This window comes from Cupressus sempervirens, chromosome 10, assembly GCF_028749045.1.
Source record: "Cupressus sempervirens isolate cs-2001-9-10 chromosome 10, ASM2874904v1, whole genome shotgun sequence".
Taxonomy (NCBI): Eukaryota; Viridiplantae; Streptophyta; class Pinopsida; order Cupressales; family Cupressaceae; genus Cupressus; species Cupressus sempervirens.
Window position 1 is genome coordinate 169,351,189 of NC_143127.1, and position 15,144 is coordinate 169,366,332.

A 15,144-nucleotide genomic window follows, 5' to 3' on the forward strand; every position below is an offset into this window, starting at 1 on the left:
CGTCCACGAGGCTAAAAATAGCCTATGGTACAGATTTACGGAATATTTACGGAATAAAATTATGTTTTGCCAGGAATATTTACGGATTGATTTGATGCAGGAAGAAAAAACCGAGGAGTTTTCGATCTCCGGCAGGTGGATCTGGGATAGGTACAATTAGAGCACTGACTGAATCTGAATCAATGCCTCCCTCCACATCACCTTTTGGATAAGCTTCCCCAATTTGAGTACACGTAGGAATGAAGTAGATCAAAATACCAGTTTTCAAAAAGTTTTTTGAGTCACTAACACGTTTGAAAAACCTGGTCCAAGGTTAATTCATGTCTGGATCTCATAATTTTTAAATTCTGGGAAACCCACGACTTATTCGGCGGTGAAATCAAACTAGCCTGAAACCGCGTAGACAACCGCGTAGCTTCTTGATTGGAGAAGGGTGAACGGATCTCAATTATATGTATTTAGAAGGATTAAAAAATGTTATTTGGATTGGACTTGCGAGTTCTTTCTATGTTTTACAGGTGGTTCTGCGTAAGCTTTTCCGATGTGAAAATGGGTAATTAGTGGCTATGGAATGGCGTGGGATTTTGTCATGGACTCAACTTTTTCAACTGGAATCTCGGAAAATGAACCAAGGAGATTATTCTCTTAATTTGTTTTCTTTGTTTTAAAAAAAATCAAACTTTTATAAAACGGTGTGATTGGAAGTGGCGCCCGGGCAAGGGCAAGGGCAAGGGCAAGGGCAACCAGGGCAAGGGCAATGGCTACAAGGATTTTGACGTCAAGTTTTGGGAATTAACAAGATTTAAGAAATTGTTGGAGTCCGGAGCTTTATAAGGGGCCGGATGGTAGAGGGAAATTTCATCCTTGTATTCCTCGTTGCGTTTGATACGTGAGCTTGTTATGATTGCAGTTCTGTGAGCTTTACTGTTGTTCGGTGGTTCTCTTTGCTTTCTGGTTTGGTTTTGCAGCCAACATTTGTTTTCGTTATTAGGTAGTGTTATGTTCGATTTCTGTTTTGTCCTTGAATTTCTAGATTTTCGCATTTGGGTTTTTTCATAGTTCTTACAGTCATGGTGTTGTTCTCATGATTTGCAGGTGAAAATGGCGAATAATGGAGATTTCAGCTTCACCACAACGGTGGGTTGTTACCGTAAGGATTGGCTAAAATCCAAACCAGTTATGATCATGGGAGCAATAGGCAGAATGGGATCTGTCATGATGATGGTGCTCCTCCTGTGAAAGCTTAGACTCTGGATGAGCATCATTCGTTGCAGAAGAAACGGTCTGCACTCACTAATCCTAACGAGGGAGCTCAGGGTGCTTTCCTGATCATGTCCGAGGAAGAAAGGAAAAAACAGCAGTTGCAATCCATCAGGTATTGTTATTTTGCATGTGGTATTGTTTTTGTTATGTTAAGAGATAGAAGTTAAGGTTAATTATTATGTGTCGTGAGTAGAGTGGAACCTAAGACCTCTCAATTTACTTGTAGGCTCTTGCCTTTTGCATTTGGTATTGTTATTTTGCATTTTATCACTGCATTTTTGGGTCCCCTGTAAAAGCTTTGAAACTCAGTAATGGCGTCCGTGTGGAGTTGTGTGCAGTGCCTCGCTGGCGTCGGTGGTGAGGGAAACAGATCCCAAGGTTGTATGCGGAGATCCGAGGAAAAGAGTCGAGGCTGCCAAGCCCACCGTAGAAATTCCTCGGGTCGGACCCTCCTTGGCCAGGCTTGCAACCAGTGATAGTTCATTAAAGTTCACACATATTCTTGACAATCTGTCTCGAGCTGGTTAGCAATTCTTTCCTTTTTGAGAGCTTTTTCACTTTTTTGAACAGCGGAATTGAAGGTTTTCAAGTTAGTTTCTTCATGGTTTTTGAGATATGTATGTGGTTTATATTGCAGAGCGGTATGAGCAGGCTGTTAAATATGAGAAGGGATCTTTCATTACTTCAAATAGGGCACTGGCCACTCTATCAGGGGCTAAAACTGGACGAGCCCCGAGAGATAAACGCGTGGTGAAGGATGAGAACACTGAGAATGAGCTGTGGTGGGGAAAGTGAGTTTCTCATTATCTCTGCCTTTCTATTATTAGTAGTCAAGGGTTTGTCGATGATGAAGTTGCAGTCGAGTTCTTACTACATATCATCTGTCTTGTCATGTTTTGCAGAGGATCTCCAAATATAGAGATGGACGAGCATACGTTCTTGGTAAATCGAGAAAGGGACACTTTACATTCATTGAGTCTGACATTTTAGTGATTTGAATTGGGTCGGGCTTAATGTTTGTTCTGCTGGTGGAATTAATGGCAGGTATTTGTGAATGATTTGTTATTAACTGGGACCCACAAAATCGAATCAAAGTCAAAATTGTCTCGGCTCGGGTGGACCACGCTCTCTTCATGCATGACACGTAAGCATCGCCTTGAAGTCTCTAGTTGACATAAAATGATTACTTTTTCTTCCTTTTGCTTGTAGACCACCTAGGTGTTTATACATGCATCCCTAGGTCTTATACACGTAAACTTACATAAATAGACTCTGTTTTAATGAAAGTTAAAAACAGAACAGTTCTACTAATTGAGTTTATGCTCCTCCCATATAATCATCTATTGTTCAATTCTCTGATATGCCCGGTAACTGCAATTCTTCATACTTTTCATTGCTTGAAACTGCTTAAAATAAATCTTCCCTCTGGATAGATTTATGTGAAGCAGGGGATCATGGGGTTTTGTTGAGATTGAGATTAATGACAATTGGGTTAATTGGGGATCATGTAGTTGAGATGAAAATGGAGATTTATGACTTTTGGGTCAACTGGGAAATATGGGGTACAGGTGCATCCGGCCTACACCAGAAGAGCTGGAGCAGTTTGGCACTCCGGACTTCACAATATACAACGCTGGGCAATTTCCTTGCAACCGGTACACTCATTACATGACATCTTCCACCAGCATAGATCTGAATCTACGCAGAAGAGAAATGGTCATTTTGGGTACTCAATATGCAGGAGAGATGAAGAAGGGCCTGTTCGGTGTTATGCATTATCTCATGCCAAAGAAACAAGTGCTTTCCCTCCATTCGGGCTGTAACATGGGCAAAGATGAGGATGTTGCCCCCTTCTTTGGATTATCAGGTACTCCTGTCTTATGAGATTTTGTTTTTTAGGTGCCTGCCATAAACAAAATAAAATTAGTCTACCTGGATGTTATGCGAAATGCATTGATCTTTCAAGGGAAAAGGAGCCTGACATTTGGAATGACATCAAGTTCGGCACTGGTGTGTTCTTTGAAACACCAGTTTTTACTCTGTGATTTTACATGTCTGAAACACAACATGTTTAGTTCTAATGAAAATTTCGAATCATTAGGATTTTTTTTAGGAATATTCATTATAACTGAAAAATTCATATCATTCGGACAACACGGCCAAACATGTTTTTGAGTTCCATACTCCGGCTGTCTTCCATCTTCATGTCAAACGATTGTCTGGAATCTCATCTGAATCAACAGGAGAAGAGCGGTCCGACTCATCAACCTCTAAAGACACATCATCAGCCTCTGTAGACGCTTTCTGAACCGTATAGTGATCCTCTGAAACCCCCAACCACCAAAAAGGTGATTTCATTGAACGAACTTTGTCAGAGGAGCAATGTGCATCAAGATGGCCAGTCAAATGACATTTCCTGCATCTAAAGGGGATACCCTCATAATCAAGAGGTTGAACCCAAGACTCAAGAGGAGAAGCCAGCTTAATCTTTTCCGAAAGCCCCTTAGAGACATCAATCTCCACCAGAATGCGGGCATATGTTGTCCTATAAATGTTGGAGGAAGCCGCATCAACCATCAAGAAATCTCCAAGGGCATCCCTCACAAGCTCCAAGACTGAATCCAATCAAAAGTGAAGGGGGAGGTTTGGCAACCGAACCCAAATAGGAAACTTATTAAAGGTTTCAGTATTCGGATTAAAAGTCGAATACCAAGGCGTAGCCATAAGGGAGAACTTTTCCTCCTAAGAGAAGCTACGACCCAAGATGGAATTTCTGTCATCAGCATTAGCAAATTTAACAATAAAAAAACCCCTTGCTACAGGGTAAATCTGAGCTGAATCCAAAATGATTGGTTCCCAGAATTTAGAGATTCAAGCATGCAATGCTGAGAGAGAAGGCCAAAAACCCCTAAACCTAAAGATAGCTGCAGTGGAAGAGTAGTCTTCCATATATGTAGAAACCGCATCAACAACATCAGAATCAAGTTGAATCACAATCGGATTACTTACAGGAATATGCACCGTCAAATGACTAACAAAAGGCACAGCCGAACAAGACCCCAACTTCTGAACAGGAGCACCAATACCCGCTTCAAACACGGCCACATCCACGTAAGAAATAGTTGATCTCTTGACAACGCCCATAGACACAACAGGGGAAGAATCCCCGGCAGCACCCAAAGGAACATGAACAAAGCCAGGAACTTGAACGGTAGGTTCCACATGATCAGAAGTAGTGGGGAGCTAGGCCACAACAGGGCGAGAATGTTAGATTGTGGTTACTGATCAGGAAAGTACAATTTTTTTTGGGAAGTAACCGACATGGTAGCCGACATATTATGGCCGACATATGGCCGACATGTTATAACCCTAAAACTGTTTAATACTTGTATAAAAAGGGCTTAGGGTTGGGTATTTTTTCATGTGTGGTGATACAAAATTGGTTCTTGCGGCGGTATTGAGCTGTAAGGGATTACGGATTGTAATCAGGTTGTAATCACTGGATTGTAATAAGATTGGACTTGCTGTTTGGTGGACGTAGCCTAGGGATTGGGTGAACCACGTTAAATCTTGGTGCCTTGTGTTCATTTTTTGTGTGTTCTATTATTTTCTGTTATTGGTTATATTTGCATGTAGTTTTTATTTCTGTCCGTGGTTTATCCTAGCAGAGAATCCCTGGCAGCACCCAAAGGTTGAATGGTAGGAGAGGCAACTAGACGAGTCCCAATGCAAGCAGCATGGTCGGAACCAGGAACATGAACAAAGCCAGGAACTTGAACGGTAGGTTCCACATGATCAGAAGTAGTGGGGAGCTGAGCCACAACAGCGCGAGCTGCCATCGCACCAGAACTAGCCAACGAGCCATGGGCGGGAGAAGCGTTTTGAAATGATGCACGAGCGGGAGCAGGAGCCATGTATTATTGAGCAGGAGTCGTTATAGAATGGTTATCAAGGATCATGGTTTTGTATTTTGGAAGACACGAAATATGTAAAACAAATCTTTGTATTTGAAAGCTTTGAAATTGATTCAAGGTGACGTGGGAATGTGAGTGACCTGATTGCATTATTTTCATATATGGTGTACCGCCTAGGCAACGACTACCTAGGCAGAAGGATCGACTGCCTCAATATGCCCCCCATCATGCCTCCTCATGCCGATTGCCCATGCCATTCGCCTCTTGCGTGCAAACAAACTGCTGCAGTGGCAGAGAAAAGAAACGCTATAGGAGGCAACATTGTTGAAAATGTAATAGGGAATTTAATGTTATGTTTTAAATGCTTTTAGTTTTTGAAGTTTGTAATAACGTCCTACATGCGGTGGCATACCTAGAGTAGCAGTTCGATAAGCTCTCCAGATATAGCCACCTAGGACCAGGTGTGTGGATCTTAAATTAGAATAGTTTTTTTTTAGTTCGTAGCTGGAGTGTTTAATGATTTTTAGAATCCAATAATAGGTAGTAGGCAATTTTTGGAATATTCCTGACTTAGAAAATGACTGTCTAATATTGGTAGAAAAAACGTTTCAGATTCTTATCATTTTTTTGGATAGAAGACATTCTTCTTTTCTAAAATAAGAAAAAAACGTTTCACATCCTTTAATAGGAAAAAGAAAGTCAGTTTTAAGGGTGAGCCAGTCGGCTATGTAAGACGTGAATCGAATTTGGAGAGATATGGAATATTTTTTTATTTTGTCTTTGTGCAAGTTTTCGATGGTCTGAATTTTGAATGGATTTTTCTTATCTTCTCATTAGAAACAAGTTGATAGTTTGCTAAAGATTAAAAAGTTTTAGTTTTGGGTTGAATTCGGTATGTTTGCAGAAAATTAGTCTCAGTGCATGGGTAATATCTCCCAAATGCACCATTGGATTTTCATGAGCTTTGGATATGTTATTATAGGCCTAATTACGCCCATCTTCACCAGAGCGATTGAAGAGTTTTGATCTGGTTTAAGAGTTATTCATGTCTGAGTGCAGGCCTATCTAGAGACAACAAGAAGCAATGTTTTGCAGAAAAATGTACTCTGATGCGGGGTCAATATCTCAAGTTTGAACCATTGGATTTCTCTAAAAAATTTATATGTTGTTTGAAACCTAGTTATGCCAAATCTCAATGGTTGGATTGAGTAAATCTTTTCTGGTTCGAAAGTTATTCATGTTTGAGTGCAGGTCTATCCGAAGGCAGCAAGAAGATATTTTGGGGGATTTTATTTTCAAAGTTTTGTTTTGAATCTGATTTTAGTGTGTGATCTTGAAGGTTGTAGATGCCCCTTGAAGCAACTTAGTTGAGTGACTGATTCCTCCTGAGTTTTTCAAGGTGTGGATCTGCATCATTTTTGGTATCAGAGCCTTTGTGAAAGTTTCCAGATTGATGAGTTTGAGCCTTTGAAGCAACCCTTCGAGTTGAGTATATCCACGACAGGTTTCCAAAGTGTAGCTCTGCATCATAATGGAAGAAGAAGAAGCAAAAAGACAAAGCTATAGCCAAAGACATTCTATATTCCGAACAAAGTGCAAGTGCAAGAATAAGGTATGCAAAGTTATAGTTGACAGTGGTTCCTTTGAAAATATAATCTCAGTAGAAATGGTTGAGAAACTGAATCTTCCAAGAGTACCTCATGATTTACCTTACAGAGCTAATGGATTAGGAGATGAACAGTGGATTTATGTCTTCGAAAAGTCATATGTTTCTTTTAACATTGGACCATATTTTGATACCATTGAATGTGATATTATGCCTTTAAAAGATTGTCACTTGATTTTGGGAAGAGCATGGCAATATGATAGGTCAACCATATATGATTGTAGAGAGAACACATATACCGTCAACAAGAATGGGAAGAAGACGGTTTTGCTTCCATTGAAGGATGATACAACATGGAAGGAATCAAGAAGTATAGGTCTTATTGATAGGATAGCATTTCCAATGCATGATGAAGTGAAAGAGGAAGTGAAAGAAGTTTTGGTAGAGGCAAAAGAAACTACAGAGAAGGCAGCCATAAAGAGTGTAGATGTATGTGAAGTTGGTACAAAAATCTCAACAATGATAGATGTAAGTTGTCCTTTGGAAGGGAAAGAACCTAAAGAGCAGAAAGAAGATAAATTGCAGCAAGTAAATGTTGATGAGAAGAATAAAGAGGAAAGTCCTATGGGATTTGAGTGTGAACAATTTGTGGTTGGAACAGTAACATGTCCTTTGAAAATAAAAAAGAGTACAATGTTGGAAGGTACTCCTATGGAAAAGATTTTGGAGGCAACTGATGAAGCCTTAAATATGAATAATGAAGAAAAATGTCAAGAGGAATGGCATGAAGATGAAGCTAAGGAATGTGTAACAGCAAGTTCTAAAGAAGAATCTGATTTATGGGAAAAATTTGCAGCTATTGTGGGAGAATGGAAAAGGCATGGCGGTAGTACGGAAACTCAGCTTCAAGAAGAAAGGAAAGAGTGCAATACTGTTATTGTTCTTGAGCAAAGTTGTAATAAGAAAGAGATATTTGAAAGTGAGATTACTACAGAAGATCAAGATGATGATAAATGTTTAATAAAAAAAGAAGAGATGTTATCTGATGCGGGGTCAATATCTCAAGTTTGAACTGTTGGATTTCTCTCAAATTTTTATATGTTGTTTAACATCTAGTTATGCAAAATATCAATGGTTGGATTGAGTAAATCTTATCTGGTTTAGAAGTTATTCATGTCTGAGTGCGGGTCTATCCGAAGGCAACAAGAAGATATTTTGGGGGATTTTATTTTCAAAGTTTTGTTTTGAATCTAATTTTAGTGTGTGATCCTGAAGGTTGTAGATGCCCCTTGAAGCAACTTAGTTGAGTGACTGATTCCTCCTGAGTTTTCCAAGGTGTGGCTCTACATCACAAACAGATTTCAATTTTTATTTTGAACTCTTTAAAACTCTGTACTAGTGCTCTAAGCAATTACTCAACAATTTAATGAAGAATATAAAATGTTAAAAACTATATACAAAAATTCTTATCTTCCACAACCAATTAATCTCAAATACTTTGCTCTATTATTTTACTTCACTTGTTTTCATACAAACTGAAACTTATTACTAAAATTGATATTACTTACCACATTCTTCTTATTCATTTGTATATATTTTCCTTGAAAGTTTCAATTCATTTTTATAAAGTTATACTCCAAAACTCGTCAAACATAATCATAAGCCCTTATCTATTCACATTATTTTTTTCTATTAGAAAACAAACTATAGAATTACAATAAAATCCACCTTCTTAGAGAAAGTTTGTATTATTTCTTAGATTGAATATTGAGAACTTAAATTCTAGTTTTAATTTACTTAAACTAAATTTATTTATTTTTTATATAATTTAAATATAAAATATTATTGTATTAAAGATATCTATTTTCATCATTCTTGTAATGAATTTATAAATATTTTTATATTGGTTTATATTGGTTCTCAAAGCAAAACTAACAAGGTCAAGTGGTTGGTAAGTAACATTTGAGAGTTAATTTTAATTATTTATATTATACAATCGATTATTATATTGTTAAAACCTACTTAAACTGATCCTAAATACAGATGATGCATTGGTTGAGGATTACGACAAAGTTGGAGGGAATTTTGGTCATAAAAACTATAACATTGGTAATAAGAATGTGTGTTTACAAGTAAATATTAAATTATTTTACGGATTAAAAAGTTAAGTGATTTTTTTCCAATTGCAGATGGTTCTATACCTTCAGAAGATCAAGATGTGTTTGGAGTCAACATTGGTGAAGATGAGAGAACTGGTAAGTTTTAATACCAAATTTTTTCTTAAGAAATATATAATATTTTAAAATAGTATTTTGATTTTGCAATTTTTTTTTTTACTACAGATTGTGTGAGATCATTTGATACTTCTCACGATGAACTTGAAAATTGCATTGGTTATGTAATTTCATTTATCCAAAATTTGCCAACTACAAAAAAAGAAGAAAAACAAATATTCATTCAACATGTTGAGAGATTTAGAAATGAGATACGTGCATCTCTTGCTTCAAGATCCCATTTTGAATCAATTCCTGGCTCAGAGAACATGCCTAAGAAGCGAAAGAAACCATGTATTAGTCCAAGCAAAATGTGTAAGCATCAATCTATTCATAAAAAAAAAAAACCTATGACTCAAAACTTAAGTGAAAGAGTTGATGGGCACGAAAATTTTCTATTCCCCTCTATAAGCTCTAAAAAGGAAAAGGGAAAAAAAGTCATTAATCGTCCAGGCATGGCAATACAAGGAGAAAGTGTTATTCTCTCACAACAAGGTGCGTACATTTATTTAAAAGTACTTTATTACTTTCAACATATAGCTCAATACTTGTTATTTTTATTTCATATGTTGAACATGTGTCAATATAAGTTTGGTTGATCAAGGAGAATCTCCACAACGTCAATTGCTTCTCTCTATTGATTTGAACCAAACAATAACAGATGACACACAAGTACTAGATGGTAATTTACTCACTATTAACTATTTTTATTAAAATTGATTACTTAGTTCACATTTCTAATTGTATTTAATGTTTTTTCAAATAACCAAGATGTAGTTTGTGGAGATCAACCATCAACACCAAAGGTTATTCATCCTCAGACATTTCAACAAACTTGTGGAGGTAATGAAATTTTGATTTTTCTTATTGTTACATAATGTGATATAGATTATGAGAACAATATTCTGATTTAGAATTTATTATGATAGAAAAAATAAAAAATTGAAATTATATTTGAGTTTTTAGTTTATAATTTAATTTTATCTAAATGGATGTGTTAAATGTGCATTGTTGTATTAGATGATCAACAAACTAATCAACAATATGGGTCACCCTTTTCTATTGATCTTAACCAAAACCCAACAAGTAGAGATGGTAAGGAAATACAAGGTGAGTACATTTATTTAAAAGTACTTTATTACTTTCAACATATAGCTCAATACTTGTTATTTTTATTTCATATGTTGAACATGTGTGAATATAGGTTTGGTTGATCAAGGAGAATCTTCACGACGTCAATTTCCTTTCTCTATTGATTTGAACCAAACAATAACAGATGACACACAAGTACTAGATGGTAATTTACTCACTATTAACTATTTTTATTAAAATTGATTACTTAGTTCACATTTCTAATTGTATTTAATGTTTTATCAAATAACCAAGATGTAGTTTGTGGAGATCAACCATCAACGCCAAAGGTTATTCATCCTCAGACATTTCAACAAACTTGTGGAGGTAATGAAATTTTGATTTTTCTTATTGTTACATAATGTGATATAGATTATGAGAACAATATTATGATTTAAAATTTGTTATGATAGAAAAAATAAAAAATTGAAATTATATTTGAGTTTTTAGTTTATAATTTAATTTTATCTAAATGGATGTGTTAAATGTGCATTGTTGTATTAGATGATCAACAATATGGGTTGTCGTTTTGTATTGATCTTAACCAAAACCCAACAAGTGGAGATGGTAAGGAAATACAAGGTGAGTACATTTATTTAAAAGTACTTTATTACTTTCAACATACAGTTCAATACTTGTTATTTTTATTTCATATGTTGAACATGTGTCAATATAGATTTGGTTGATCAAGGCGAATCTTCACGACGTCAATTTCCTTTCTCTATTGATTTGAACCAAACAATAATAGATGACACACAAATACTAGATGGTAATTTACTCACTATTAACTATTTTTATTAAAATTGATTACTTAGTTCACATTTCTAATTGTATTTAATGCTTAATCAAATTATAACCAAGATGTAGTTTGTGGAGATCAACCATCAACGCCAAAGGTTATTCATTCTCAGACATTTCAACAAACTTGTGGAGGTAATGGAATTTTGATTTTTCTTATTGTTACATAAAGTGATATAGATTATGAGAACAATATTCTGATTTAGAATTCGTTATGATAGAAAAAATAAAAAATTGAAATTATATTTGAATTTTTAGTTTATAAAATTTTATCTAAATGGATGTGTTAAATGTGCATTGTTGTATTAGATGATCAACAAACTAATCAACAATATGGGTCACCCTTTTCTATTGATCTTAACCAAAGCCCAACAAGTGGAGACGGTAAGGAAATTATGAAATGATATTCAATTTTCTAAGACCTTATTTTTAAATGAATTTTATAACTAACTCATTCATTTTGTAGGTATTGATGATATCTATATGGAGGATTATGGCCGATAAATTTTGAGACAATCATTGAAGTCTATAAAATTTTATATAAACGTATTCATGAGTATATTTGTATGGGCACTTTATATGGCTATTTTATAAAGCCTCATTAGTGTTCCAATATGTGGTTAGAGTTTGAATAGCTAGAAAATATAAGGGAAGCCTTTTGAGTTTCTTAACAATTTTAGTTTAGGGATTACACTTTACACATCTTGAATATTATGAGTAATGAATGAGGGTTTTCTTTTTGGTTCTTTCCCTTAGGAGCACTTTTTGAACCAATTTATTTATTATAATATATATTCTACTCTTGTTAAGAAAAATAATAACACTCATTGAAATTAGACCACTAGTATGTACATGGAAATTCCACCTCTTATTTTTGATAACTAGTCAATTACTTTTAATAAGTCATATTGCTCTCTCTCTCTCTCTCTCTCTCTCTCTCTCTCTCTCTCTCTCTAAATTAATTAATTAATCTTGAGATAATCATTATAGTTTATCAAACTTTATATAAATGAATTCATGATTATATTTGTATCGACACTTTATATGGTTGTTTTGTAAAGCCTCATTAGTGTTCCAATATGTGGTGAGAGTTTTGAGTATCTAGAGGATATAAGGCAAGCCTTTTGGTTTTGTCAACAATTTTAGTTTAGCAATTACACTTTGCACATCTTGTATATTATGAGTAATGAATGAGAGTTTTCGTTATGTTTCTTTCTCTCAAGAGCTTTCTTTGAACCAATTTATTTATTATAATATTTTATGATATTCAATAAGTAGTGTAAAATTGGATCCATTCAATATTCAATAAGCAGTGTAAAATAGTTGGCCAAATACATTATCCAAAATTATGGACGAGGACCACAAATTATATACTGAAGAAATATATAGAATTTGGATGTTAGATAGAGAATGTATCTAACATCAAGTAATAATCACATCATAACAAATTGCAGGTAGCTCTTGAGTCTACAAGCAATACAAAGTTATAAGAGTGTATATCTATGAGTTACATTTTTACTCTCTATTTGAAAGTTTTGGGGAAATTCAACATTAAAAGCAATATGATGAAGTTTTTTATATCACAAATATTAAAACAATAAATACGAAGGATGTATTTAAACAATTAGAGTTTGACATAGAATTGGTAGGACATGATTAAACAATTGAGAGCCATTCAAAAATTGGGCTTAGAGATTCTAATTGAACCCAAGTAACAAAACATAAATGTCACTTGTAGGTTTGAATTTATTCATTATGAAACTATCAAACTAATTTAAAAATGAAAAATAATTGAAAAAAGAAACACAACTATCGCAAGTGTTTAAATATAATGAATAAAACACTAAATATTAATTCTAAATATATAAATAACTTTTAGAAAATAAAAAATATATGATTTTATAACGAATTATTTATTGCAATTCTCATTAGTATTTTTCTTAAATAACATTTTCATTATTTTTTCCCATCTCAAGACCTCGTTCTCATATTTTTGTATTATATATATATATATATTACAAGAATAATGAAAATAGATATCTTTAATACAATAATCTTTTATATTTAAATTATATAAAAAATAAATTAATTTAGTTTAAGTTAATTAAACTAGAATTTAAGATCTCAATATTCAATCTAAGAAATAATACAAACTTTCTCTAAGAAGGTGGATTTTATTGTAATTCTATAGTTTGTTTTCTAATAGAAAAAAATAATGTGAATAGATCAGGCCTTATGATTATGTTTGACGAGTTTTGGAGTATAACTTTATAAAAATGAATTGAAACTTTCAAGGAAATATTATACAAATGAATAAGAAGAACGTGGTAAATAATATTAGTTTTAGTAATAAGTTTCAGTTTGTATGAAAAGAAGTGAAGTAAAATAATGATATTTATGAGTGAAGTATTTGAGATTAATTGGTTGTGTGGAAGCTAAGAAATTTTGTATACAATTTTTAACATTTTATATTCTTCATTAGACTGTTGAGTAATTGCTTAGAGCACTAGTACAGAGTTTTAAAGAGTTCAAAATAAAAATTGAAATATGTTTGTTTGCAGCGGGCGATCTTGGATGAATTAAATTCTCCACCTTCCTCAACGTGTCTCTTCTGTCTGTCAGCATCAGAGATGAGTACAGTCGCAAGACAGGGAGCTGGCATGATTGTAGGAGGCGGATGGCATGGGCAATCGGCATGAGGAGGCATGATGGGGGGCATACTGAGGCAATTGATCCTCCTACCTAGGTAGTCGTTTACCACCTGGGCCTACCCCAGATTTTTATTATTCTTTCGAGGCCCAAAAAGTTTGTTAATGTTTTAGTATGGCTTGTGGTTGGTAATCATGCTTGTCTACATCTCAAAAAGTAGTATTGTACGCCCATTAGTTTTAATGCGAAAAATGATATAGAATATTTGATCGGATGGTGAAAGGGATAGCCAAGTTATATCATGTCTGAATCAAACATTTATTGGGAAAAATCCCAATCTTGTCCCACTTGACTCTTAAGGGAGTTCCCTATGTTTGTTGAATTGAACCCCATGCTTTTACTTGTTGGGACCCATTGTTTGATTCTTCCTTTTTGCATCATTTTGTGTTATTTTTCTATTGTTTTAAAATAATATACTTTAACTTCATATAGCGAATTATAATAAGTTAAATAAAGGAGTATAAAACCTAAGTCTTCTTAGATTACTAAAAAAAACATCTTAGGTTACTAAAAAAAATTAGAGTATATTAAGGAGATCAATTTGGTGCATGTAGCAAACCTAGTCAGATGTAGTTTAAATTTTAGTAGATAGCCTTTATGTATATCTATTATTCCACTTATTTGAACTAGATTCTCTTCGATTTTTTAAAAAAAATTAATTAAATAATATTTTAAAATGTGATTTTTGCATTTTTTCTAGAGTTTTTTTCAATGTTTTATCCTAAATATTTTTTAATTGATTTTTTTCCCCCTTTTTGTTGATTGATGGTTGAATCAACTTGTCATAATTGTTATACTTTTTATACTAGTTTTTTTTTTCAGTATTTTATCTTAAATATTTTTTTATTGATTTTTTTTTTTTTTTTCATTTTTGTTGATTGATAGTTGAATCAACTTGTCATAATTGTTATACTTTTTATACTATAATAAATTAAAAACACACCAAAAATGATAGGATGGTTCATCAACTTTAGAGTAATAGAAAACCAATTTGTCTATTTTTTATATTATTGTAAACTTTTCTCCATTCCTTTATATATTTAGTTTTTGTAAATTTTTGAAGATTGATTTTTTTTAAGAAAATATTTTTTAACTAAAAAGTTTTATCATAATGTGTATTTTAAAATATTAATTTAATCTATTTTTTATATTATTGTAAACTCTTCTCCATTCCTTTACGTATCTAGTTTTTGTAAATTTTTAAAGACTAGTTTTTAAATATATATATATATATATATATATATATATTTTAAACTAAAATGTTTTATCATAATATATATTTTAAAATATTAATGTATTTTATGTATTGAAATGTTTTTATCAGATCTTCTGATTTCATAAGCATTGTTTTTTAAATCTTTTAAACAAATACTATATTTATCATTTATTATTTATTTTATAAATTATAAGGTTGAAATCCATTCTTAACAAAGGACAAATAAAAATAATA

At 33.4% G+C, this 15,144-nt stretch overlaps 2 protein-coding genes across 4 annotated transcripts; both read left to right on the forward strand.

Annotated features, from left to right (window-relative positions):
• The first annotated feature begins 419 nt into the window (after positions 1 to 419).
• Positions 420 to 11,733, forward strand: LOC149533150 (uncharacterized). 3 transcript variants are annotated; one of them, XM_089804945.1, is made up of 19 exons: positions 420 to 991; positions 1,096 to 1,375; positions 1,602 to 1,786; positions 1,901 to 2,054; positions 2,166 to 2,205; positions 2,308 to 2,407; positions 8,827 to 8,892; positions 8,973 to 9,038; positions 9,126 to 9,551; positions 9,661 to 9,738; positions 9,828 to 9,899; positions 10,077 to 10,166; positions 10,261 to 10,353; positions 10,443 to 10,514; positions 10,692 to 10,769; positions 10,864 to 10,956; positions 11,049 to 11,120; positions 11,295 to 11,369; positions 11,452 to 11,733. In XM_089804945.1, exons 2-19 carry the CDS (start codon positions 1,332 to 1,334, stop codon positions 11,487 to 11,489), a joined length of 1,842 nt encoding a protein of 613 aa, XP_089661071.1. In that variant the 5' UTR covers positions 420 to 991; positions 1,096 to 1,331; the 3' UTR covers positions 11,490 to 11,733. The 3 variants fall into 3 exon arrangements, with proteins under 3 accessions (XP_089661071.1, XP_089661073.1, XP_089661072.1); XM_089804947.1 differs by lacking the exon at positions 9,661 to 9,738; XM_089804946.1 differs by lacking the exon at positions 8,827 to 8,892 and having other exon boundaries at positions 421 to 991.
• On the forward strand, positions 2,470 to 5,337 carry LOC149533151 (phosphoenolpyruvate carboxykinase (ATP) 2-like). The gene is made up of 2 exons (XM_089804948.1): positions 2,470 to 3,130; positions 4,932 to 5,337. Exons 1-2 carry the CDS (start codon positions 2,821 to 2,823, stop codon positions 4,964 to 4,966), a joined length of 345 nt encoding a protein of 114 aa, XP_089661074.1. The 5' UTR covers positions 2,470 to 2,820; the 3' UTR covers positions 4,967 to 5,337.
• Positions 11,734 to 15,144: the final 3,411 nt, after the last annotated feature.